Below are 26,346 nucleotides of genomic sequence, written 5' to 3' on the forward strand. Positions count from 1 at the left end.
TTGCTTTCAACATTTGTTTACAAGTTGACTAACATAGGCTATTTAATTTTCATTTATGTGTGAAACATGGGAACCTGAGAGGGGTATATTCCAACATGGCTCAAATAGCAAAATGTTCCAAGTATATAAATCAATACATGGATACGCTTGAAGGAGGACAATTTTCTAAATTTAACAAAATTTTCAGGTATTGGGGAGTGAACCCAAGTCCTCACACACTCTTGGCAAGCACTCCATCACTGAGCTATCCTCCTCCTAGAGATTAAAAAAAAAAAAAAATCTTTGTGTGTATGGTGTTGGGGATGGAACCCAGGGCCTTTGTACTGAGCTACATACTTAGCCCCTTTAAATTTTATTTTATTTTGTTTTTTGAGAGGACACGGTCTCACTCATTGTTAAATTGCCCAGGCTGGGCTCAAAGTTGCAATCCTCTAGGCTCAGCCTCCCACAGTGCCAGGATTACAGGCATGCACCACCAGGCTTGGCTTCTAAAAAATCTTTACTTTGAAACAGGATCTTGCTAGGTTTTCCAGCCTACCCTCAAATTGTGATTCTCTTGCCTCGGCCTCCAGAAAAGTTGAGATTATAGTCATGTGCCATTGTACGTTTCATAAGTTTTAAAAATGAATAATGAAATAAATCTTCACCAAAAGAGGAGCTTTGGGCTGGTGAGAGCAGTTCAATCACATGTGATTTCCACCCATCACTCACAGTGGTATTACCTGTGCAGTCCTGTTCTGGTGTTGGTATTGGTACTGAGAAAAGGTATCACAGGAAGAAGTAATTTCATCCTTTTCAAAGTGTTTCTTCACCTTGGCCAAACCACCAGGCACTGTGCACATTTCTGAGTTCTCCATCATCTGGGATAATTTAAGCAAAAGAAAAATTAACTTTTACATATGCACAGAATGGATTCTAAAGCTATTTTTGTGATGATTGAAAATTATTGATGAGAGGTATCTTACACATATATTTGCAGACACAATTATTCCAGCAGATTTACTGAACTCCTTCATAAAAGTACTCTCTCCAAGCTGAAGTCAGAAGAATTTACAAAATATTTACTTAATTCTCATTCCTCAATTTTGATGTCTGTAGATTAGACCCATTAATATAAATTTTTCTAATAATATATTAGCAGAAGAGTGGATATTAGAATAATGAGTTCAAGTTTTACTCACAATCAGGTTGTTGTTAAAATCTAAAATAACTTCTAAGCAAAATGTTAAGAATAATTATTAAGGTGTTTCTGACACCAAAACTTTTAAAAACTATTAAGGATGAACAAAATAGTGTCTCGGAACATTCATTATGTAAAAATATTAATATCAGCAATGATATCTGTTGTTTGAGGCATAGGACTAGGTGATTTATATATATATAGATATATATTTCTGTTAGTTAATGCTTCCCAGTGTTCTGTGAGATACTGACACCTTTTATTCAAAACTGAAAGTAAAGAAATGGACATTTAAGGAAAATGAGATAGCTTGTTTATTTGTCATAGCTATAACATGAGAACATTGGCACTGAAATTTGAATCACATTTGTTGGTCTTAATCATTGATCTCCAAGAACAGGAGGAAGAACACAGCGACATCAGTCCAGATTGGATCATCCAAGGTGCCTCTGAGAACTCACTGGCAGGTCAGAATCAGGGCTTTAGCATTAGAAAGGATCAGTCTGTCCTTGTTGTTCTACAGATGAAAAGACTGATTCCATTACATATCTAGAAGAAACGTGCAGACCCCTGAAGAGTCCTGGATCTTATGCCCTCTCAGGCAATGTGGGAAGCGGCTTGGGGCTGGTTTTGATGATTCAGTGCACCCCAGAGCCCAGAAGGCACTCAAGCCCAGATGGAATGACAACTCTCAAGCACAGGGAACCCGTGCCAACCCTCTCTCCAGGAAGCTTCCAAGTATGCTTGCAGCTGGGATGAGGCAGTAACTCTTCAAAGCACAGCAGGTCTCCTGAGGTCTGGTCCAGTCCTGATGTAACCCTGAAAGCAAGCCCGAACACTGCAAGCCTGGGAGCTGAGATTCCCAATCCATGGGCTGGGGACACCTGGGGCCCTGGAATGTGCAGTTTCTCAAACAGATGCTGAAAATACAGCATTTATTTTAGGATTTGATTTCCCCTACTCCAGAATTTTGGAGACTGAACTGCTACGTAGGATAAGCCGAATCTAGTGAATACTCAGATGGCAGAATTATCGAGTTAATAACTTTTCCCCATTTCTGTGGAGTATCAGATATTTTAGAAAATGCTTTATGGAAAGAAGAGATATTATTGTATATTTCTATATACTAGATATATATTTTGTCAAATTCTGCAACATTAAATTCTAGTCAATTCCTGCAATTTGATACATATAAAGGTCATAAGAAAGTATGATACCCTTTTTGAAATTTAAGACAGAGTAAAGAAATGGAAGGGTGAATTAAAGCCACAATATTTCTTTTATCCTATCTGCCTCTTAATTTACATAAGGGGCCTTTTTGGATAGATCATATGCAGATTAATAGAAAAATATATTATTATAGGAATTTAGGTAATTATTGTTAAGAAGAACCTTATTATTTCAAACAACTATAAACCGTGTAAAAAATATTTGCAAATAATCTGATGAACCTCAGTAATTATGTTAAGAAATGGATACTTTCCCAGTAAGGGTATTTTCGTAAAACTATCAATTATCATCCTGGACAGGTTATCTCCTTTCTGTCAAATGAATAGAAACCCAGATATAGCCTGTAGCCTTGTTTTTAGGAGTTGGACCGCATTACACAGGAAAAGTGTAAGCAGTTGGTTATTTCTCAGAGCAATGCTGACCCTGCTTCTGTTGCCCCTGGTACTAACGGACAGCTGAAACTCATCTACCCATCTGAGAGAAACCCTCTGAGATGTGGATGGCAGCATTAAGGTATCTTTGGGCTCAGCTTGTGGAGCAAGGTCCACACAGGTGAAAACATAGGACTTGCTCAAGAGGCAGTCAGTGGTCATGGCTGGAGTGTCTGCCCCACTCAGGTGAGGTTACTTATGTGATTTTGGCCTTGTTAGCACCATGTTTTAGTCACCTTTTTGTGGCTGGGGCAAAATAGTCAGAGAGATTTATTTTGGCTCATGTTTCAGTCCATAGTCAGCTGGCTCCAAGGCAACATGGTGTAGCCCAGGGACATGGGGAAGGAGTGGCTGCTTACTTGATAGATCCAGAAAGCAGAGAGCTAAGGAAGGAGCTGGTCGAAATCACTGCCCTTTAACTCATCTCTTCTAACCAAACCCACCTGCTAACAACCTGTCAGCTATAAATTCCTCATTATCCAATCACATTCCAAATGCCCCACCTCTGAATACATGAGGATTTCTGGGGATATCTAGATATAAACCCTAACAATCTGCTCCCAACCCATAAAAGGCTCATGTGCATCTCTTTAGGCAAAAGTCATTTACTCCATCTCTAAGACTCATCAAAGTTTAACAGTTCCAGCATTGCTGAAAAGCACAAGTCCAAAATTTCCCCTGAATGGTACAAGATAAAAATTTCCATTGCAAAATGGAGAAATGGGAAGATAGAAAGCAATGAGAACAAAACAATTCAGAATCCCAGCAGGATGAACATTAGCGCCGTGTCCTAGGGCAAGGTGTGGTGAGATGGAACTCCAAATGGCTTGGGGGGTCCATATAGCGTTGCTGGTGGTTTTGGGCTGGCTTTGCTCACCCCTTTTGCTGTCCATCAGACATTCTACATTCCTGGCTTATCCAGTTTCCCTGGAGTCTCCACTGTACTTTTGACTTCACTCTCACAGCTTCACTCACAGTTCTCTCAGAGGCAGTATCTCACCTCCCAGGTCTTTTTCTGAAATCTGAGTGACAACTTCCCTGACCTTACAACCTTTTCATTCTGCAGGCCTGTAAAACCAGCACCACATCGATGATGCCAAGGTCTAGCACTAGTTCAAGCAATAGCCATGCTCCCTTGTGTCATGATTGTGAATCAATTCCCAGGGCAATCATTCTTGAGCAGTGTGTTCTGGCTCTTCCTTCTCAAGGCAGTCTTTTCTTTTTGCAATTTTGATCCTGTAAAAGGTGAGGTATTACTGATTCCTGGTATGCCTTTTAGCCATTTTTCCTATTTCTCTGATCCAAAGAACTTGACTTCTTTTTAATGCTTCTCTTTTTAGGAGCCAGGTTATTCTCTGCACCGTCTTTGTGGGTACTTTCTTGCTGGAAAAGCTGAAAATGTTTAAAATGGATTTTTTAATCTTAATTTTTAAAAATGTGACCAAAAGCCCTGATAGTACCCATGTCACAGTCCTAATGTTGGGCTACCTTGAAATTTCCTCCATTGTATTAATTAGTCTACTGCCTTTATTTTTAGTTTCTTGCACTAGTCTAAGAACATGAAAAAGTAGACAAATTTTCTGCCAGGGTATAATACACATGGCCTGGAGTCTGTCAGTTGAATTCTTGATCCTAACTGTATCCTCTTGGACCTGGTCTTTACCACCTGCGTTTTTATCGGCATTCTGTCCTTTTGGGCTCTGACCAGAATCAGCCCTCAAGGCCAGATTACAGCATTTTACTGCTGCTTCCCCAGCTATAATTTCCAAAGCTTTCTAAACTCCTCTTGGGAACCACTTCCCAAGGCTGCTGAACCACATGGTCAGGTAGTATCATAGTAATGGCTCCGATTCTCTAGTGCTAAAACTTTTATCAGTTAGAGTTCTCTAGAAGAATGGATTTAATATGAAGGATTTAATGTAAAGGATTTGCTAGGTAAGCTTACAATGACTATGAATTCAGGAGATCAGAGGTAGAAGAATACAAAACGGCTGTCTGTGTGCTGGGCAGCTGGAAGATCCAGTCAAAGGTCTCAGGCTTGGAGATAACTGAAAGGTCTGTTGGCGATTCCATGTTGGAAAGCTGAGGGATCTCTCTTGGAATCCTGAAGGAAGTGGAGATGAATATCCAAGGCAATGTCAAAGACTGGAGCTTCTCCTTCCTTCTTCCTCTTTTTATTCCATCCAGGCTACAATCCTATTGGTTGGTGCCTCCCACATCCAAAGTGGTTCTTTCATCCTCAGTTTGCAGCCTACATGTCATTCATCCACAGACACATCCAGAGCTTTACTAATTTGCTAGGCAATTATTACTCAAGTCAAGTTCACATATCAAAACAATAACACACCACATTCTAAATATTCCAACTAATTCATGACCTTATAACTGAGACTGCTTCATATAAGACCTTTTTATGTTCGCTATTATTCTGTTTCTTACTTTTTGGTTTGGAACTAAGATTTTGGATCTAATGGATATGTCAATAATAACAAGTCAGTTTAAATACCTAACATTTAAACTTAGGTAAATATATTGCAGATACATCAATTTTGTTTACAATGAGGTGTCCTTGGCCTAATAGAAATAACATAATTTTGGAATTTGGACAGATAGTGATTCTAATCCAAGTCTTGACAAAACCTTGAGCCAGAGCTCCTGAACCTTCTTTTTATATGCTGGACATAGTAATTTATTTCACACAGGTTTATCGTCAGTGTTAAAAAGATAAAGAGAATAAAATAATGCAGCATAGAATCTGACAGTTTAATCCATTGCTCAACAAATGTTTCTTTCCCTCTCAAATCAAGTGCTATTTGATTGGATATGAGATAAAGAGGGGCTAACCATTGCCAGCTACCTAAACATGATTAAAATACCTTAGATTCACTTTGGGTTTAAATCCATCACTTCCAGATTTTGCACTTAAAGTAGGTAATTGTGCACAAAGATTCATCCTTAGATTCACTTTGGGTTGAAATCCATCACTTCCAGATTTTGCACTTAAAATAGGTAATTGTGCAGACAAAGATTCAGCCATAAGTAGCTTTTATAATTTTTTTTATGTTTGTGGGGTTACTGAATGAACTTTTCATGCAAATAAACTAGGCAATTGCATCACTAAACAAGGCGATTATTTTTTCTTTGTCGTATATATCCAGCAGGTTTCCTGTGAGATGACATATATGCTTTTGTTTATCAAAACACTTACTTAAAGCAAAACTAAATTAGATACTTTTGAGGGCAAAAGTGCTGTGAATTTAGTTACAAATTACTGACTTCAAAAAACTAGGAACCTGACTTATTGTATAATCTTCTAAAAGTAATTTAAACTCAGATTTTTGGTTTATAAAATGGACAGAAAATAAAAGGGAAATAAAAGGATTATGAAATTCCTTGTGTGCAGACTATTTTCAGATTAGCACTGATTTTTAAATTTCATATTAAATAATAAGAGTAATTTACCTATTTGCCCACTTTTAGCTTTCTATTTGATACAAATTATGCCAATGCCAATTTGTTTCATGCCACATTATTTGAGAATCTGGCAGGATCTAAATTTTCCTGAATGAAAGATGGATCACTAAACAATCAGTCTTTAACCAGGAAGAATAAAATCAGCTGTTTTCCCAAGGATCCTTTCTCCAGTTTAGAAAACAATTTTGCAATGAAGTTCCTGGACAATCCAGCAGGGGGTGCTCTCTAAGAAGTTCGACAGGAGGCATTGTGGTATTATCTGTTTTGTAAATTACTTATGTCACTTCTGTATATTCATTCTAAATCAGTATTTTAGAAAACAATTTTGCAATGAAGTTCCTGGACAATCCAGCAGGGGGTGCTCTCTAAGAAGTTTGACAGGAGGCATTGTGGTATTATCTGTTTTGTAAATTATTTGTCACTTCTGTATATTCATTCTAAATCAGTGGTGTGTCTACAATGTATTTTAATGACTATGTAAGAACTTAAATGTCATCTAGAATTGCAGTATTGTTAATGAGTTTGGAACAGACAGCCTTGTCTCTAAATAATTTGTAAAGAATGTTGAGTAGCTATTTTGAAATACTACATCTTGGGCTCTCTCTCTCTCTCTTGCTCTCTCTCTTTCTCACACACACACAAACACACACAGTTACAATTTGGCTAATTTGAAAATATAGCTATAAAAGAATATTCTTGTATTCCATCAAGCTGAAGGGTACAGAATCCAGAATCCAGCAAATTATTTTGAATGTGACTTTATTATGGTTGGCTCTAAAAATTGGTGGTCTTACTGAATCCTGTCTTTTCCTGTAATCATAATTGGTTTAGCAGAGTGCCTACATAGCTAATCTCTCTCATTTCTATGTTGATTAAGCCTCTCCTAATGGGGTTAGTACGTTCAGAAAAAAGTAAAAGAAATTACACTGCCAGAGAATTTTAAATGAACCATACATGAGACCAAGGAGGGCAGCATGCAAACTCACATTATTAAAATTTGAAATTAATTCCCAACTTTCCTGAAGAGAACAGCTATAGGTTAAGTGATAATGATGACAATAATAACATATTTATGCAGTGCCTTTCAGTTTAATCATAAATTACCTCCTTGATTCCTCATCAAGACCCTATGTGGTAGGTGGTTACTCCCCCCTTTCAGTTAATGAAACAGAGCCTTAGAGAGAGGCTAGAATAGTAGTTTGAGTTCATATAATCAATAGTACAACTGGTAGTTAAATTCAGAGGTCCAAATTTGATTCACGATGTTTTTATCCTCTTTGGATTTTATCCCACTGCTTAGCATTATTCTTTCCTTGCAAAAGAGAGTAGACTGTTCTGACAGATAGCAAGCACGTTGGCTAAAGATAAGTATCAGGAGCAGCTTACATTAGCTGAGAAGCTATGGCAGTCGCCCCTGGAAACAGCTGCTTGGTACCGCGCCATCCGCTCCTTCAGGGAGACCACTTCCTGGAGATCTGACTTGCCCTCTCTCCCAGAAGCACTGTCTTTCTCAGGCTTAGTAGGGCCAACAGTCACTGAAAGAAAAATGCAGCATGGTCAGTTATGTGGCAGGCTTGAAAAGTAAAAAGCACCACCTTAAAAACAGGGAAGGCACTCAAAATACCTACTATCAAAAATTAGATTGCAATGTGTCACATTATTTTTATTGTTTCACTGTCACCCTCTTCAACCTTTTAAGCAAAGCTACAAGATGACTGTGTAGGAGCAAATGCTCGTGTAATCATAAAATAAGTGTCCCTTCCTCCGACTCCTGTGATTATTTTGATGGAAAATAACCATCTATTAATAGATATATAATGTTAAAAATTAATATTCCTCCAGCATTGTGCTGCATTTATGCTAAATGCTCTAAACATTATCTAATTTACCTCTAGCAAATTTGTGAGGCAGGTGCTATTCTTCTCTAAAATTTTTTAGCTGAAGATAGAAGTTTATAACAATTGAAAACTTCACCAAAACTGCACAATTCATAAATGGCAGATTTGAATATGCTTTGACTAAACCTGTAGCAAGTCTAAAAATCATTTGTTAACGTCTCTCCTCAACTCCTAAGCCTAAAGGTAATAGATTTAGCTAAAATATGTGACTGCTATGAGACTTATCGATTATGGATTTCCCCCCTTTATTTGGAAAAACAAATAGTATTATTATATAAGCTTTGTAATCAATCATTTCAGAGAGTTTGATATTTTCCCATTTAAACCACCTACCTGACAAAAATACAGGGTAGTAGCAATTATACAACTGGAAAATAGCAAAATAAAATCTTCCTGATCACAAAATGATAGTTAATAGAAAGATCTTAGAGATTGATGAGTCTAATTCAAGAGTTCACTCCTTTCAGGTATAAGGAAACATATATTTAAATATTTTCTGATGTGAAATATTTAGCCACATGTTTGGAGAACGTAATTCTAAGGATCCTCATGACTATGTGATTCTCCATAGTTATTAAACTTATGTATGACAAGCCTGGTCTCAAAGCTGGATTTTCTCATTTAAATTAAAGTTCCTTCTAGGTTGTCATTCTCCTTGATGGTTTCACTATTCACTTTAGGTGATTTTAAATCCGAAATCATTTGAGGAGCTCTTCGTCGGACCAATCAGGGGCTGGCCCCGGTGTATATACGTGTGTGCTCACGTATCATCCATTCACATTTGTCCATTGGCCCCTGCCTTTCTCTGTTAGGGGCTCACAGGGTGCAGCTTTTCAGTACACTTTATCATCTGGGTTGGTTTGATATAATCACTGTGAGCCATGGTCCATACAACCAGGGAGCAGAAAGCAAGGCCACCTCCCGCTTCTCCTCAACCCTCAGCTTCCACGCTGAAGCACCCTAGTGTATTTTTTGCTTTTTATCGATAGGGGTGTGGCTACACAATGACAGCTGAGAGCAATTTCTGTGGCTCAGAAGAACTTAAATTATTTGCATTTCCACTCCCTTCCTGAATATTTGTTTCATAGATTTCTCACTGAAATAAACATTTTCATATGTTCATTAAAATTGTAAAAATAGTTTATTTCACTTCATCAAAATCATAAAATATAAAGGGATAAGTTGTATTATGTGAACGCTATGTCTGTACACCACTGATGCATTCACAGCAACAAATGATAGCTAGCTTTGAAATTCTTTTATCCACACTTCATATCCATGCAAAAGTCAACTATTCCAGTTGATCCTGATAAAAAGAGATTCCTACAAATTACAGATCACTGAGAGGTTTCCACATAGAAAATATATTTCTACATTTCCATGTGGATATTCTCTCTACCCAGAAAAAATCAGTTATGTTCAACGGTACTGTTCTTGTTTTATTGTGAAAGAACTCTACATAATTTCTTTAATTGAACGTGCTCCCTAAAAGTTTTTACATTAATATAGACATTTTTTATTTTGTGTACTATTCAGAAGTGTCATTCTATTTCAGCCGGTTTTTTTTTTTTGCTGCAATTTACACATAGTATTTATTTTTCAAGTAATCTTATCATATTTCAAGATACTGGAAATACCACATGTTATGGTTAAAGAAATCAATGGTTTCAGTGTTACGATGTTTGGATTCCATCACTCAGGTCTATTAGTCTGATAATGAAAAAGACTCAACAGTTTTATATGCCCCCAGCCTTTATTTTTATTTATCTTCTATGTTTTTCCCCATCAGTAACTTCAGAGTCATATAGGGTTAGCAAGTAAGAAAATTTATCTGAGCCATTGGAGCCGTGTCCATATTTTTTTCTAACCTTCTAAGTCAATATTTGCCAGTCTCTTCATGGAGAAAAGCGGCAATAATTCTTGCTTAGTTTACTCTAATGGAGTTCACTCATTGGCTCCTAACTTGGTGGAGACAATACTTTGTGACAATTTTCAGGGTTGACAGGACAACCCTTCCCTTAGGCACTCTGAGGAAGAAGACAGTAATGTGGAGGATCTGACCTTATCATGTCCTATTTCACAAAGTATGGGTGGATTTGAGTTTGAAGAGCAGTATCACATAAGTTTAGAATGCTTTTTAAAGTGAGACAAGGCAGGAGAATGAATAAGGATGCTCGCTGTCACACAAACCCTATAGTAAAATAGAGAATGATGAAAATGTTCAGTATGCAAGCGAAAGAAGAGAGGGATAAACTAAAAGTCAAAGTACTCTGTGGAAAATAGAAGAGGAGAAATAAATTTTCCAAAATATCATGTTGTTTGAAAGCATTATAAATACTAATATCACAAAATGATATTGTTAGTTGTTTCCTGTCTCTGGAGTTTACAGGTAATTCATTGCACAGATAAATAAACAAAAATCCAAAGAAATTCTGTAGACTCTGTTGAATCTCCAGAGTCAACAGCATGGCTGTGTGCCATATTCCATACCGAGATGTTCATCCAAAGATTCCTACCCATAAGAGGGCTTGGATCACGATTGTGATACTAATCAATGATTAGTCCATCGATGTGTTTATAGCTAAATGATTGGGAGGTGAAGCCTGCTCGGAGAAAGTGGGTCACTGAGAGCATGGCTTGGATGTGTTTATCTCCCGCCTCCTCCCCTGATCCTTTTCTCAGCTTCCTGCTGCCATGATATGAGCTGTTTCTTCTCTGCCATGACACCTGCCAACTATGGGATGAAACCTCTACAGACTGTGACCCCAAATAAACCTCTCCTCCTCACAGTTGTGTGTGTGCAATAGGTATTTTGTCTTAGCCTTTAGAAAGTAATTCAGACGCTGTTTATAATCTATCACACACTAAATATAGAATGCTTTCATGCATTCTTTTCTACAAACATAATTTTAAACTGTTAAAGTAGTGACCGTGCTTTATCAGAGCTGTTTTTAATGATGTTATTCTAGAATGCTTTCTTTCCAGATGATGATTAAGATGCTAATAAAAAAAATGGTGCCAGGTACCACAACAGTAATAGAACTTTGCCATTTTCTGGGTATTATTCTTTTCTTTGTTTTTTTTGTTTTTGTTATTTTAATGGAGTGTGCTGGATGTCTATAATTTTATTCAGATGACTGCAGAACCTGGAAAAGCTGTTGGTGCTATTGATGCATAACATGCTGTTATTATTGGTCTTTTTATATAAAAAATATATATATAACTTGAATTTTTGGAAACTTTGTGCTGTCAACTTTGGAAAAAGTTATCCCAGTTTACTGTGTTGAGTTGGCATTGTACAGAAATTAACAGCCATATTGTTCTAGAAGTGTTAATTTTTTTTCCATTTGTACAGGGGTAACACACTATATTAAATATGTAAGGTCTTATCTACGTGGGTTTGATTACAGAAACTAATAAAGTATTCTCTAAATAATAAAAAATGGATATTCTTTGTGAAATAAAATACATTCCATGAAGTACAAGTAACATGTAGAGAAAATAAAATACTAAAAACTACAATCTATTATCATGCAATAGTTATATATCAAAGATAGGAACACCTTTTATAAGGATTCTGAGATTCTTATGGAAAATTTGTTATAATTTTAATATAGATACTTTTATTTATAGATCCAATTTATAATTATTATCATGACAATAATTATTCTTCTTATTGTTAGTAGTATTATTTCAGTAGAAGGGATTAAATTAGGGATTTCTAAGCTGTATCCAAACTCTTTCTATTTTTACTTTATTTTGTTTAAAATTTTGAGATAGGATTTCACTAAGTTGCCCAGGCTGGCCTTGAACCTGCCACACTCCTGCCTCATTCTCCTGAGTAGTTGGAAATGCAGGCTCTGACAGCACACCACAACTGAGTCATTATTATTTTCTTAAACAAGATACCACATGACTAGAATTGTATTTTCCCAAGCCTCAGACATGTGAACTTTTTCTTGCCACTAAAACAAAACAAAACAAAACAAAACAAAAAACTAAATCAATCAATCAATCAATCAATAAAATTTTCCCAGGGTACAGAAATTCATTATGCCTTCCTAAATTTTACTTTCTTTGGAGGGGTAATGTTTAAATATTTTTACAAAGCATAGTAGTACAAGGTTTATAAGAATAATTCTCCTTTCTTGAAAAATGATTCACATATCTGCAATCAGTTACAGAAGAGGCTGCACAGCCACCTTTAGGTGTTTTCTTGGAGATGATAAAATAATAACTCTTAGATGTCTGATGCAAAATGACAATGAGGAATAGTCAGTGTCACTAATATACTCTGGAATTTTCTAATTTCACACCTTCTATTAATTAAATGAGAATTGGGAACATGCACAGATTGATACCACAAGACGTTTCAGAGAAGGATCTACATTTGTTATGAGCCATCCTAACCATTTCCTTCAGGAAATTTCAAATTTAGAATTCAGTGGCAGATAAAGATGATATGTTCATACAGCATTAAAGAAGTGACAGCCTATTCTTATAGCTCATAAAACAACTATCTAATAATCTGAAATAAGTTATAAGTATGGCTCTAAGAGCTTTATAGAGTAACAATTTTGAAATAAGTGTCAACACCTTGATATAGAGAGCATAATCCTCAAAAATAATGTCAGAATAAAAAAAATGCCCATGCAGAAGATTCCTAAAGTGTCAAGGATCTCATAATCAAGTATTTTGTCACTAGCTTATTTCTAAAGCCAGAAGTCTTATTTCTTTTTTTCCTTAAATTATTTTATTGGTACATTTTAGGTATACAATATAGTTATATTCATCATTGGGAACTTGTAACTTTACATGATGCATCTTGGTTCTTATTTTTCCCCTACCCCTGATCTGCCTTCAACCCCTCCACCCCTCCCTGTTTACAGAGACTTTATTTCCATTTTTTCCTTTTTTCATTTTTTTCCTTTCCCTTCTTTCCTTTCCTCTACCCCTCCCACTTCCCCTACCCTTTGGATCTTTTCGTCCTATTTCACATTACCAATTATCAGAAGCCATATATCATCTCAGATTTTTTTCCAGTACTGGGAATTGATCCCAAGATCTTTAACACTGAACTACTAGCCATCCCTCCTTACTGTTGCTCCACTCTGCCCCTTTTTGGGACAGGTTCTTGATAAATTGCTAAGTTAACCATGATTAAACTTTCCTTTCTCCTGTCTCAGCCTCACAGAGTGCTGGAATACAGTCATAAGGCACTATTCCTGTCTACATTTTTAGAAATCTAAGTATTTCTCTACTATTTTCTGAATGTAGAAGAAATATTTCCATACTGTAGTTCTGCATAAACCTATATGAAAAAGACAATTACATAACAACATAATTGATGTCATTGTTTGAAAGATAAATATTAAATATCAAGTATTTTATTTTTATTTGTTTATTTAGACCAGATCTTGTTGTATAGCCCATGCCGGCCTCAAACTCACACTCACAACGATCCTCCTGCCTCAGCCTCCCAAGTGTAGGGTTTACAGGTGTGCACCACCACACACTTCCAATACAAGGTAATTTAAAATGCCTTACTCTAATATTTTTTAAACATTTCTTGAATCATCATAGTTTTTCTCTCTTTTTCCTCAATATGGGTTATGCAGAAGTCTATAAAATAAAGTTGAAAATACTGTGCACTTTTTCTTCTAGTATGACTTTTTAGCACCTGGGTTAGGAATCTAGTATTATCCATGTCCGATTTTCTACTGGCTGAAATGGAATCAGAAGTCAAGAGAGTTGCAAGAGATGAGAAAAGATCTATTTAGGAGAATTAAAGTACACATTGAAGATAACCAATGGAATGATATATGCTGCAAAAGGAAAATAAACATTAGCAAGAATATAAAAGAAGATGGCTAAAATGGAAAATTGCAAAATCTAAACTACAAGCATCACAGTGCGAGATTTGGGTAATATGCAGAATAAATAAGATATAATAAAAGAAGCATATTGCTGAAAATAAAATTTGGGCACAGATTGAAAATATTTTCCAAAACTTGGAATAATCTTAAACACACCAATGTATTGCAAAATACTTGTCAATATTTCAAATTCAAGGAAAATGAAAATGTTAGTTATATAGATGTGAAGGGTTCCTATGATTAGGAAACAAAACTGAGCTGGTTTTAAAATGTTCCTTTACAATACTGAACACTGAAAGGAGTTAGAGAACTAGTATTGGTTGCTGAAATGTTAGGCTTGTGAAACAAAGAGTTTGTATGAATGAGTTGATGACCATGTGAAAAGGCAACAAAAAAGTCAAACACAGGCCATGTAATAACAAAAAATAGCTGAAAAGCAAAGCAAAGCCTTGAGAAATATAATACTTCAATGTGAAGGTACACACCAAGATAAACATGTCTATTAGCCAAGTAATCATAGATCAAACTTCACACTAAAAGGAAAAGACAAATAAGTTCAACCATATGTTATGGGCAAGGAATAAACCTAAAGTAAATTAGAATTTAAAAATAAAACATAAACCTGGCGATTTAGCTCAGTGGCACTGTGCCACTCAAGGTCTTGAGTTCGATCCCTGGTACAAAACAAAAAAAATTAAGCAAAAAATTAGCAAGCAAATATCAATGAAATCTGTATGACTGTAGTCCATTCAGGCAAAATATCTATAAAAAAGCAAAATCACACTTAATGAGATAGAGGACCATTCTACTGATAAGATATTATCCTAGTTCAAAGCCATAATAATTTTAGACCAGTACATGCTGATTGGTTCAATAAAGAGACATAAAAAGGCCACCAATAATTGAAAGGTGACATTGATAGGTGGATAACTTTAACACATCTTCTTCCATCCTTGACAGATGAAATTGAAAAACTAAATGATTTGAATTATATAATGAATAGAGTTTATTTTTTCATTAATTTTAATCCTATTTTACTTAAACAAAGCAAAAGATATATTCACTATCCTTGAGAGCCTTTGACTGAGGAGAGGGGAGAGAAAGAGGGGGAGGAGGGAGAAAGAGAGAGAGGGAGGGAGAAAAAGGGAGGGAGACAGAGGGAGAGATAGAAGAAGAGGAGTGGGGGAGGGGTGGAGAGAGAGGGAGGGAGGGAGAATCATAGCCTGATATTTTCCTGGTTTGTACCAGGTGAGCTGGGAACCCATGTGGAGCACATAAGCTCTCTGGAGTGTCAATAGGACAGTACCAGGGAAAGCATCCTGAGAAGAGAAAATTCCGCAATGAATGTTGAAGTCGGTCATGTGAGTCTATGTAAGAGGGAAAGATGCAGAAATAATGAAACTGCAGCACTACTGAGAAATTGCATAGGGGAAACTGGGTAATGACTTTGAGGAAAACTTCAAGAGATCCTAGTCTCACAGCATATAGCAAATGGAGTACCAGTTGGGCAGAAAGGTGAAATATTTTTTTAATGGATGAAGATCTTTATAGAAGTATAAGTAGCTCATAAAATGATTCTAGTTGGATTTTCTAAATTCAACATTTTAAAGTAAACTATCTTACAAAATTGTAGGAGAAAAGGAAAACTGAAATGGATAATTATAATAGGTGGGTATTAGTAAATAAGTGTTAATTTTTAATTATTAACAGTGGCAATTCAGAAAAAGCTAATATTTTGAGGTACGGATAAAGCACTTTAGAAAATGATCCTCAAGTGAAACATTCTACGTGTCAGATATTAGTTCACTTAATGCTCTTAATCATTCTAGAGGTGGAGATTGTTTGTACTTTTTATCTCCATCTTATATGTGAGAAAACAGATCTGGAAGGTTACACAACTTGGTCCAGGACAGGTGGCTGATTGGTAGTGTACTGGAAGGGAAACCAAGCCCTCCCACCCCAAGGGCATATAGCTTAACTACAGCCCTACACTGCTTCTCAAGAAGCACAAGTGTCCAAAGAACAGTCACCTTCCCCAGGTAACAGACAAGGTAAAATTCAAATAAGACAGTGCTGTCTTTTTCTGCTGTGAACTGATCAACTGCTTATACAATAAAAATATTTTTAAAATTCCTATATGTCCAATCTAGCATATAAATTTAATGCACAAATAAATCGTAAGGTTTAATTGTAATTTAAACTGATCAGCAGAAAAACACTAGAATTTAATTAGTATTTTCTTTGAAATTTGCTAAGATCATGTCAAGAAGCCTTAGTTTAGTCCCCTCAAGAACCGAGCTGAATGCACCAGAGCTGCGGCAGTCCTATATGTCATTGTGAGAAGCCCAGCCCACTTGCAGTGACACAGCAGAAGACATGCTATTTTGTTCTGGAAGTGTTTTAAAGAAGTCAACTCTTTATCACTTGGAAAATTGCTTTAGAATTGAGTTGGGAGAGTGATGAACTAAATTCTATCCAAACTAAATATACGAGCTATAACCAGGTTTGGATTTGCGACAGGCCGTCACACCAATGGATGTATCACAGACTCAGAACCATTAGCAGGAATACATTTTTCTATAATTCTTAATATTTGCATATCCCTGAGCTAATAAGAAAATTCATCCCTTTTAAATATTCAAAACGCTGCTGCCAAGTCAAATTTGTAATCAATTTGAGTTTTAAATATTCTTATCCTCATTTCAATACTATAAGATTAAGATATAGATGGAGAATAAAATGAAAGAGTAACTGTGGCACACAGTCCTGCATTAATTCACAGATTTTAAAAAATAAACATGGAAATGAAGGGCACAGGAGTAAAACTAATGGGAACACATGCCCTGATAGTGTAAACACTGTCGTGTGGTACCCTTCCAGCAAGAACAGTGTCCCTTTCTTAAACTGATCTCCTTATGATCCTATTTCCTCAAAATGTATATACAGTGGTCACCTTTTCCACAATCCCTCCATTCATCTGATTACTGCGCTGTGCTTTATTCATTAACAAAGCATATGTTTCATGGCGAAGAAAAGGATTAGTTTGCTTTCTTCCTAAATCTTCCCTAACCACCAGTCTCATTCACCAGATGCTGGAAGAGATCTTTCATAGCTAGTTGCCTCTCACAGGAAGAAGTCAAGATGGAGCATTGTGAAAGACAGAATTGTATTTCTCCCGAACATTTTTTATATCCTAATCCCCAGAGCCTATGTATATTACCTGACATGGAAAAGAGGCTTTGCAGGTGTGATGAAGTTAAGGATCTTGAGTTGGGAAGATCACTTGGGATTCTCCAGGTGTGTGTGGGGGTCAATGTAATTATAAATGTACCAATAAAGAAAGAGCGAGGCAGGAGAGTGAGAGAGGCGATGTGATGACAGAAACAGGAGAGCAGAGTGATGTGAAATACGGCTGAGTTTGAAGGTGTAAGGAAGCAATACTATCAGTCAGCTTCTGGAAGCTGGAAACCCAAAGGAAACAGATTCTTTCTTAATGCTTCTGGAAATAGCTTGAATTGATTTTGGGGCAATGAAACTATTTGGACTTCTGGCCTCCAGAACTGTAATATAAATTTATGCTTACCTAATCTTCTCTTATGATGATTTTCTACAGCTGTAGTGGGAAATTAATGTTAATATTCACCGATACACATACATAAATCTGTTCAAGTCAGAAATCACTACTCACTAGATTTTTCTTAAGGTATATTTCAGTTCTAGCTTTTCCAAACTGTGCCATTGTATATGTACCAACTACTACATGTTGGAGACATCTTTGAAATTACTTGTCATGGCCCAAAGAAATATCCACCTATTTATATATATAAGACTCAAGTGTTCATTTAGATTCTAATCTCTGTAAGTGACAGAATTGCCTAGTGGTAATAACTTCTTGTGCTATGGAATTATTGTTAACTGCTTTCTGCAGCTTAGCTCAGCTCATAGAACGTACGTTTGGTAGCAGAACAGTTATGAACAGAATTAAAGCAGAAGTTTGATAATCAGTAGTATAAAATATTGTTAGTTTAGGCATATTTGAACATTTAATCATATAAGTATTAACATTTTAGATTAATTGCTTAGCTTAGATAATTGGCCAGTTAAAAAATCAATAATTGAATAAAATAAGTTGTATTGAAATGGTCAAATAAATTAGAACCACTAAATATCTGTAGACGATGCATATTTTTACAACATAAATTTCTTGTTAGCCATTTCTCTAACATAATCAGACATATCACATTATAATAAGTGTAGCCATCAGTTAATGAGTATCTATTATGTGTTAATCATTTTCTATGTTTTATACCATTAATTCTCTTAGCAACCATATCTGGTAGGAGGTTTATTCCCATTTTACTGATGAAGAAGTCATGATCAAAACAAAATTAAATTTAAAAAATGGCAGCAGGTATTTCTGCATACAGCTTAATTGAATGCCACACAATCTCTTTAGGTAGACACACTTGCCCTAAAATATAACACTTTAATTTCCAAGTAAATTTTGAATTAAGGTTACAAATTCTCTTTTCCACTCCTAAATATCTACACATACATACTTTCTAAATATTTATGACAGAGTAATCTAGAGATGAATCAAAAGAAAGCCATAGGCTAAAGTTCTATAACTTTAAATGGCTCTCTTTTCATTCTTATAAACTTGTGATTAGAATTAGAAATAAAAGTAAAGTGTTCCACTATACAGACGGGCTTTGAACCTTAGAGAGATCAGATTTGAGAGAGTTTGGTATAGAACCAGAGGAGCAGAGGAAGGAATGAAATTTGCCCAAAAGAAGACAAATGCAAAGGCAAGGACGACTGATTCATTTTCAAGTGACTGACTGTGCTCTCGGGATGGAAGGTAGACGGGTGCTTCCCTCCGAGCTTCCCCTGTTTAGATCTGTCACTCAGGATACACTGAGGGTGTTTAGAGCGCTCTCCTCTGGGGGCTTTAAGCATACATTCATTTAACAACCATCTACTTCCTATATACTGTTCACCAATCCTAGAGCTCAGGGTCGGGGACAAATTCACCACTTTTATATTTAGTTGTGAGCCACTTGAGAGCAGCAGGAAAGAAAAGCACTAGAGACCCTTAAGAAATACGGCATCTTAAGAAGAGTTGATTTGACGTCTCAGAAACAAACAGGTTGTATCATTTCAATCGTTGAAATCTTGATTTTCCTTTTGAAGAAGTGAGCAGGTCTGAAGATGTTCCAAATTGAACCCTCCTTATTTGGGTGGCAAGCGCTCCACAGTTTCCCCATTCTCCCAAACCACATGCATTTGCATACGGATGAAAACAGATTAAGATGAATAAAGTCCAATCAGATTTAAAGGATTGAATTGCCACTTGTCGCCCTAGAGGAGTTGAATTTCTCTTTCAGTCCCCTCCCCCCCAGTAATAAGGAGCTCACTCTGTTTTGCCTTCCACCATATAAAAATTATACTTTTCACCATGATGAGTGAAATTTACACTGCATCTGTAAGTTCCTGTACCCTCATTCTTCTTCCACCAGCATAAGAGCCTTTTCAGGACAGGTATGTAAGCCTATCTTGAAGAAAGAGACTCACAAGGGACAAGAGGTCAGCTCTGGAGCCATGTGCCTGATTTCCAGACTGCCTCTGCCACTTACTGATGGATTTTAAGCAAGTTTATTACCTCTGTAAGCTTTCTTCTTTCTTATCTATATTATGGGAATAATAATCGAACATACAGAGATGGTTACTTGTTAAGATTCAATGAAATCTTTTCAAAGTAAAGACCGGCGCTTATTATCTTCCACATAGTAAATGATAAACACTTGCATTATCTTCCAAAGTTAAGGAGTTTTAAAGGCCAGCATTGTTCCAAATTTCAATGCCAGGAAGTAGCAAGGATGGGACTTGACTCTCATCCATGTGACTCTAAAGCCTTCCCTCCTCTACGGCCGTTATTTCGTTTCTCTTTATAAGCCAACTTTCTACCATGGTGCCGGAAACAAAGAGCGTACCGCACATCATGAAAGAACAGATAATTTCTAGGTAGGATTGCACAGGAAGGTAACATAGCCCAACTCATATGGCTGCAGCACTGGAGAAGAGAATCTACAACAGAAAAAAGTCACCTTCTATGTGCATGATACTCAGTGTGTTGCTTTGTCTGTGCTTGGTACTTGAGAATGATCTGCCAGTATTTCACTAGAAAGCAACATGAGCTTCCCCTGAAAGTGTAAAGTTCATGAAAATCACTTTAGGATATCATGCCTTAGAGACAAATCTATTCTTTTATTCTCCAGATGAGTCTTCATGGTTTCCTCTGCTCTACGTATTTTCCATAAAATTGTAGAAGTATCACTCAAAAATTATTCATTGATTTTTTTTCCTATGGGGCCTCTGAGCACAAAGCTTGGCATAGTGAATTTTCCTACACCCGCTCAGGTAATAATGACTGGGCCCCTCTCTGAGTCCTTCTTACCCTTCTAGTTACCAGCCCAAGGGATGCAGAAGGAACCTACATCCTTCAGTTATAATTTGTTATAATGCTGCTCTAAGTACTCCTATGTTTATGTTGCAAAACTTGACAGTGTGGGAAAAAGTACCTCTACATAAGAAGTTAGTAATACATTTGGTTGTTTGATTATGGATATTCTTTCTATTTGAATACTCTTTCTATTTATATTGACTTTTGTCCTTTTCTTTTTAGACTCTGTTCTACAAAATTCCAACAATCTCATCATTCTGCATCGTTCTACCCCTGACTGTGCTATCTTTTTGATATGTTATTTTTCTACTCTTTTTGTCTCCCAGTGCACTACTATTTAAAAATTCACATTTGCATACTCTTGTTTGTCTTAAATTTCCCTGGGATCTCTATTTTTCAAATTTTACTTTCTGGGTGATTTAGTTTCCAGGGGCCGATGGCTATGAAGGAATTGCTTCTTCTTTCCTTTTTTCAGGGCTGGAATGAAAACTTGAGAAAGAAGAGCAAAGGATTGCTCTTCGCCTCAGCCCTGGAGACAGTCCCAGAGTCAATCCATGATTCATAGGGAGTGTGGCTTTCTCTTTAAGACTGAAGGACTCCCAGAGCCTCCGGAATGCACAGAAAGTGACTTTATTCAAGGGTAGAAGCAGGTCATTGGTAGATGGATATGACCCATGTATACGAGCTTAAATGTATTTTTTAAAACACACAATTACAAAATTTTGTCTATCTCAATCTTTGTAAATTCTATATGAAACTAGCTTGTGTGTATTGAACTGTTTTATTTTGGTCCAAGTATGCCGTCAGTATTCAAAAGATCAAAAGTAAGAAGCTACAAAATAGAGTGGAACTTTTAATCATTTGCAGCCCTGAAAAACAACTTTCTAGTATGCCCACCTTTAACTTTTCTGAGCATAAACAGAGGTAGGAAAGTTAATTTTTTACTGATTATTCTTAAAAGTTTCTGTGCTGAAAGATCATGGAGCAGCCAGTGTCTGGATTTATTTTAGGAATTTCAATTCTTCATAAGCTTCCTGACATTCAACTCTCCTAAGGTGAGCATCCAAAATTTATTAGGACAAAAAATATTAAAACAAAGATCAAATCATAAAACTCTAACTTTAGCCAAAGTAGACATATAGTGGCAGCTTTTCTTCTACTAACCCCTTTTTTCCTTTGAATAATAGAATGTTTGTTAAAACAATCCAATTGTGTCTTAGAGAAATCTGATCCCTGAATTTGTACAAACTCTTTTAAATGATCATAAGTAAATCTTTATTTCAAATGCTTTCTCTAAGTCCACAAACTATAGCACACTGCTTTTTCTTTCCTTTGAATGTAATGACTGACAAACTTTGTCAAAGAAGGGAAACCACGTGAATTTCACATTTATTTTTACTAAGCACTATTTAGAAAAGTTAAGCAATCAAGGAGAAAAGTAAAAATGCTTCAATAATGCAACACTGTTTAGTAAAGAATCTATTCTTCTGGAGGTAAATGCACTCTTTCAAAGTAGTAATATACTTGGAAAAATGCTATCCAAAGCCTTGAACATATTCAAAACAATATTGCCTTTAACAATTTAACTTTCAAAGGAAATTAAACTACAAATGGCAAGAAGAAATGTTAATAATTATTGTAGAATATTATTTGTCTTATCAATGTAGTGGGTTCTTCTACTGTGCTCAAAAATAAAAGATAATTGGCATCTTGTTCAAATGTTTATACTGTTAATATTGCTTTCTGATTATGGTGTCCTGTAATTGGAAGAGAAACTGGATAATGTTGTACATATTCTAAACAAGATATTTAAAATTTGGAGCAAAGATGTTTGTGCAGTAAAGCTATACTAATTTCAATGTTTTAAAACTTTGAGTCAGTCATGTGCACGTGTATGGTTACTCTTTCCTGTCACCATGAACATGACCTAAATACCTTTTGCATGCAAATGCAGCATGTAGTTTCAAAAGAAGGCAATGATGTCAGAGTTCTAATGATATGCTGGTACCAGAACAGTCCATAGAGTGCTCTGTAATTTAATAGTCTTCCCTGATTAGGATACACATAGAGTGCATATTTAGTAGGACACATCATCCCTTAATTTATTTACAGTTATTTATCTTCAAAAAATTGACATTGACATTTGTTTCTTTTCCCCCAAATTTGGAACCTAATCTCATAAGTGGAGGAACTCATTTTATGCTGTTTATTTAACTTGTTTTAAAAGGTATATAAAAGTATAAAAATCAGCCTTTAAATGTTATTCAAACTGTAATCTTTTCTTTTCCGTGTACATTAGGACAGCAACGTTTGTGAACAACAACGAATTTAATTAACACTTGCAAGCAAAAGTTTTCCTAGACCAGTGATATTTAAACTCAAGTGTAAGAGAAGGTGAGAGGAGAAAGATTGAGGAGCAGGGAGTGGATAAATGTAAAAAGCAATAAAAAGTTATTATACCTTAGACGTCTTTGTAAAATTCCCCATGAAACCTGTCATTCACAACTTTAGAGAGTTTTTATCAGTGTCCTAAAATCTTTTTTTCTGTACCAAAAGCCTTGAGTGGTCATTTCAACTTAGTTTGATCTCCTACTACTACCTTAGGACAACTCACCTGAAAGGAAAGTCAGACTGTAAAGTTAAACATCTTTTCATTTCTTTTCAAAGTTATTTTAAAAATTTTAGATGCTTGTTTATAACGATAGATTATCAACCACTTGTCAATAGCTCAACATTAGCTTTTTATCTCTAAACCTAGCAGTGTGCACAATCAAATTTATCATGACTCCAAGGACTTTCATAGCTTCATCAGTTTACAATGTGGCAACCCACACATTGCCCCAAGAAAGGCTAACCACTCAGCAGGGTCCAGAAATGCCTAATTGGACCATTTTGTGTGTATGTGTGTAGGGGGGGAAAGGTGTAGCAAAGCATTTTTAAGAACTATATGTATGTATTTTTCCTGATAATGAATGGCAGAGTTGTCCTTGACATTTTGGCAAAACTGGTTATTAAATATTCATTACCTGGAACTAAAACTTTTAATTGCCAAGAAATAAACTGATGTTTTAGATGAAAATGACCAACTTCAAAAGTACTTAACTTTTAACAATGCTTAAATACAATTGGTGCCCACTGAGCATTTATTGAATGTTTTTGTCCTGAAATAATGTTGTTAAATTTAATGCTGATCTTTTCATGTTTCTATGGTTGACAGATTTTCTTACCTTCTCTTGCCTCGTCTTTTTTTTTTTAAGGAGTAGAAAATAAATTTAAAATTCTGCAGCAGAATTTACTAAGCAACACAGAGAAGTTATGTGCAGGTTGGGATTAGCGCTTTCAAGTGACAGCAAAAATAAACGCCTGTCTGTGAACCTGTGAGCGTCCCACTATAAAATTCAGCTTATCCTCCCAATTCTCAGCAGGGTACCACACGAACAAGTGAAAACTAGAGCTGTGCAAGAATGTTTGCTTGGAAAGTGAAACCAGTCAACTTTGGGCTTTCTGCCAAATTTAAATTCTGCCAGAACTTCTCCTGTTATTATGTTAACTGGAGAATTCAATTAGATAAGGATTACAAGTAAAAAATTCCAAATATATTCATGTTCTCATCACATTTCACTCCAGAGGAGATAACTAGTCTCTTTGGTCCAGTGAGCTGAGTACACACAAAGTGCACAGGCACCAGTATGCACGCGCGTGCACAAACACACACCCACACACACACGCGCGTGCGCGCATGCACACAATCCTTCTTTAGAGTACCACATAATCAGATGCACTGGCCTCCTTGTTTTATAAGACCCAGGAGGTTTTCAGGGTGTCCTGGTGTGCTCTTGAGTGGAAGCCTGTCAAAGAAAGCAGATGTGTGGCTCAGCCTCTGTTCCCATTCACTAGAAGTACAGGGCCTCAGGAAAATGTCATAAACTTCACCAAACCTGACTCTTGGCTTCCATAAGAGAAAGTATCATAGAGGGAAGAATTCCAAAGGTTGACGCTTTTCAGCACTTTCTGCATCATTCCTTATAAAACCTCAGACATGAGCATGGAGTTGGCGAGTGGCTTAGACCAGGTGCAAATAATGCAGATCTACTGTGACCAGTCTTCACACACACAAGCACATAACTCTCGACATCCCACCAGTTATATCCCACCAGAGCACCATCTGGGGCTCTATCCTCAGCATTCATTTTTTGTCTTATTACATGTATCCATCAGCTCTGTTTGACCTATGTTACACTCAATGTATGTCTCTAGTAGATAAACCTTAATCTTATATGACCAAAACCTTTCAAATTCCACGTGCCTGTTTTTCCTGAATTGCCTACAAACTTAATTGTATTCTCAAATTTTTGAGTAGTGTACTAAAATAGAGAACATCTGAGACTGTCAGGAATACTGACTAGTGCGATAAGGAGTTAAGTAAAAGTTAATAGAATGGTTGCTGAGTTTTAGCATATGTGCAAACTTAGGAAGTTTTATCTAAAACATGTATGTGCATGTACACACACACTGACATACACATGTGACAGCGTGGGACTGGGAACAAAAAAGACCAGACTGAGTGAAGACTGAATTGGCTTTGGTGAAGTAGATTTAGCCCAAAATGTAAGGAAAATGAGAAAATGGGTCAATGGAAGGTGTGCTGCTAAAGTTGACGATAGGGTCTAGGCTGAGTGCACATTAGGGTTTCAACATGACCCCTAAAATCTGGAGCAAAGAACCTCCAGGACATAACACTTGGCTTTGGCTTTCATTATGAAATCTACACGCTTGTCTATCACCAACTCCACCAAATCTTGTCCCCCTTACTTCCGATCTTGGATTTGTTTTCCTGTGTACGGTTTACCTTCGCCTTTTGAGTCTGAAACCCTGCACCTTTTTACTGACCCTTTTGTTTGGTTTTATTTTTTGTTTTTGTTGTTTTGTTTCCTCTTCAACTAGCATATTCCTCTTTGTTTTTGCTATTTGTATTTCCAAGACAATCAGTCTGATCTGCCACTCCAAACATTCTGTGCATCCCTTACAAGGGGAGTTTTCCTTCCATCTTTACTTAGCTACTGTGACTTGATCCAAGACGGCACCCAGAGGTGGAAGGGGCTATGGATATGGGATGCTGAAAATGTAGACAGTATGCTGAGGTTCCAGATCAGTTTTCATGGGAAAGAAAGAGGGAAAATGCATTAAAACAGAAAATAGTGAGGAAAGAAGGTAGTTTGAATCCACAAACTGGGTCAAAACAGTGACAAGATTCAAAATGTGGCCGTAAGAAGCTAAGTTAGAAATTGGGGCCTTTGGGGTTAAAGTGTTTGGAAAATTCAGTTTTGTTTGTGATGTGATGTTGGCCACACCAAGAATAACAGAAAAGTTATTTCCACAAATTGCAGGAATAATTATAATAGAAAGAGGGCACTTAATGTCTTTCAGCAATTCCAGAGAGGGAAGAATTGTAATTTGAGCTGCAAAGTGCATTTGTGAAAGGTAAGGATTCCTTTAACAACAGAGCAGCCTATTAAGTCAGATAGACAATCTTCTTTTAAACAATTTTTACTGTGTTGCTATTTGAAAATTTGGTGTACAGAATAACTTGATACTTTATATTCTTACCTGGATCTGGATCCCTGGGAGCATATTAATAATGATTACTATGCTAGCATAATATATTAAACAATGATGATATACACACATATATATATATATATATTTTGGTACCGGCAATTGAACTTGGGTCCTTGTGCTTTCAAGGCAGGCCACCGAACCGCTGAACTAAATCCCTGGCCCTAACAATGATGAT

General features: G+C 36.3%; 1 protein-coding gene across 1 annotated transcript in view; it reads right to left on the reverse strand.

Moving 5' to 3' along the window:
- The window catches only part of Xirp2 (xin actin binding repeat containing 2), a 78,018-nt gene that overhangs the window by 45,513 nt on the left and 6,159 nt on the right, over positions 1-26,346 (reverse strand). The window contains exons 2-3 of the mRNA XM_010606904.3: positions 7,702-7,850; positions 723-860 (exon numbers count right to left, since the gene is read on the reverse strand). Coding sequence (XP_010605206.1) covers positions 723-860; positions 7,702-7,758 — 195 coding nt within the window. The 5' untranslated portion in view covers positions 7,759-7,850. The remainder of the gene's footprint in view (positions 1-722; positions 861-7,701; positions 7,851-26,346) is intronic.

The sequence above is a fragment of the Fukomys damarensis genome, unplaced genomic scaffold (assembly GCF_012274545.1).
Source record: "Fukomys damarensis isolate Sample0158 unplaced genomic scaffold, DMR_v1.0_HiC HiC_scaffold_26, whole genome shotgun sequence".
In the NCBI taxonomy this organism is placed as follows: Eukaryota; Metazoa; Chordata; class Mammalia; order Rodentia; family Bathyergidae; genus Fukomys; species Fukomys damarensis.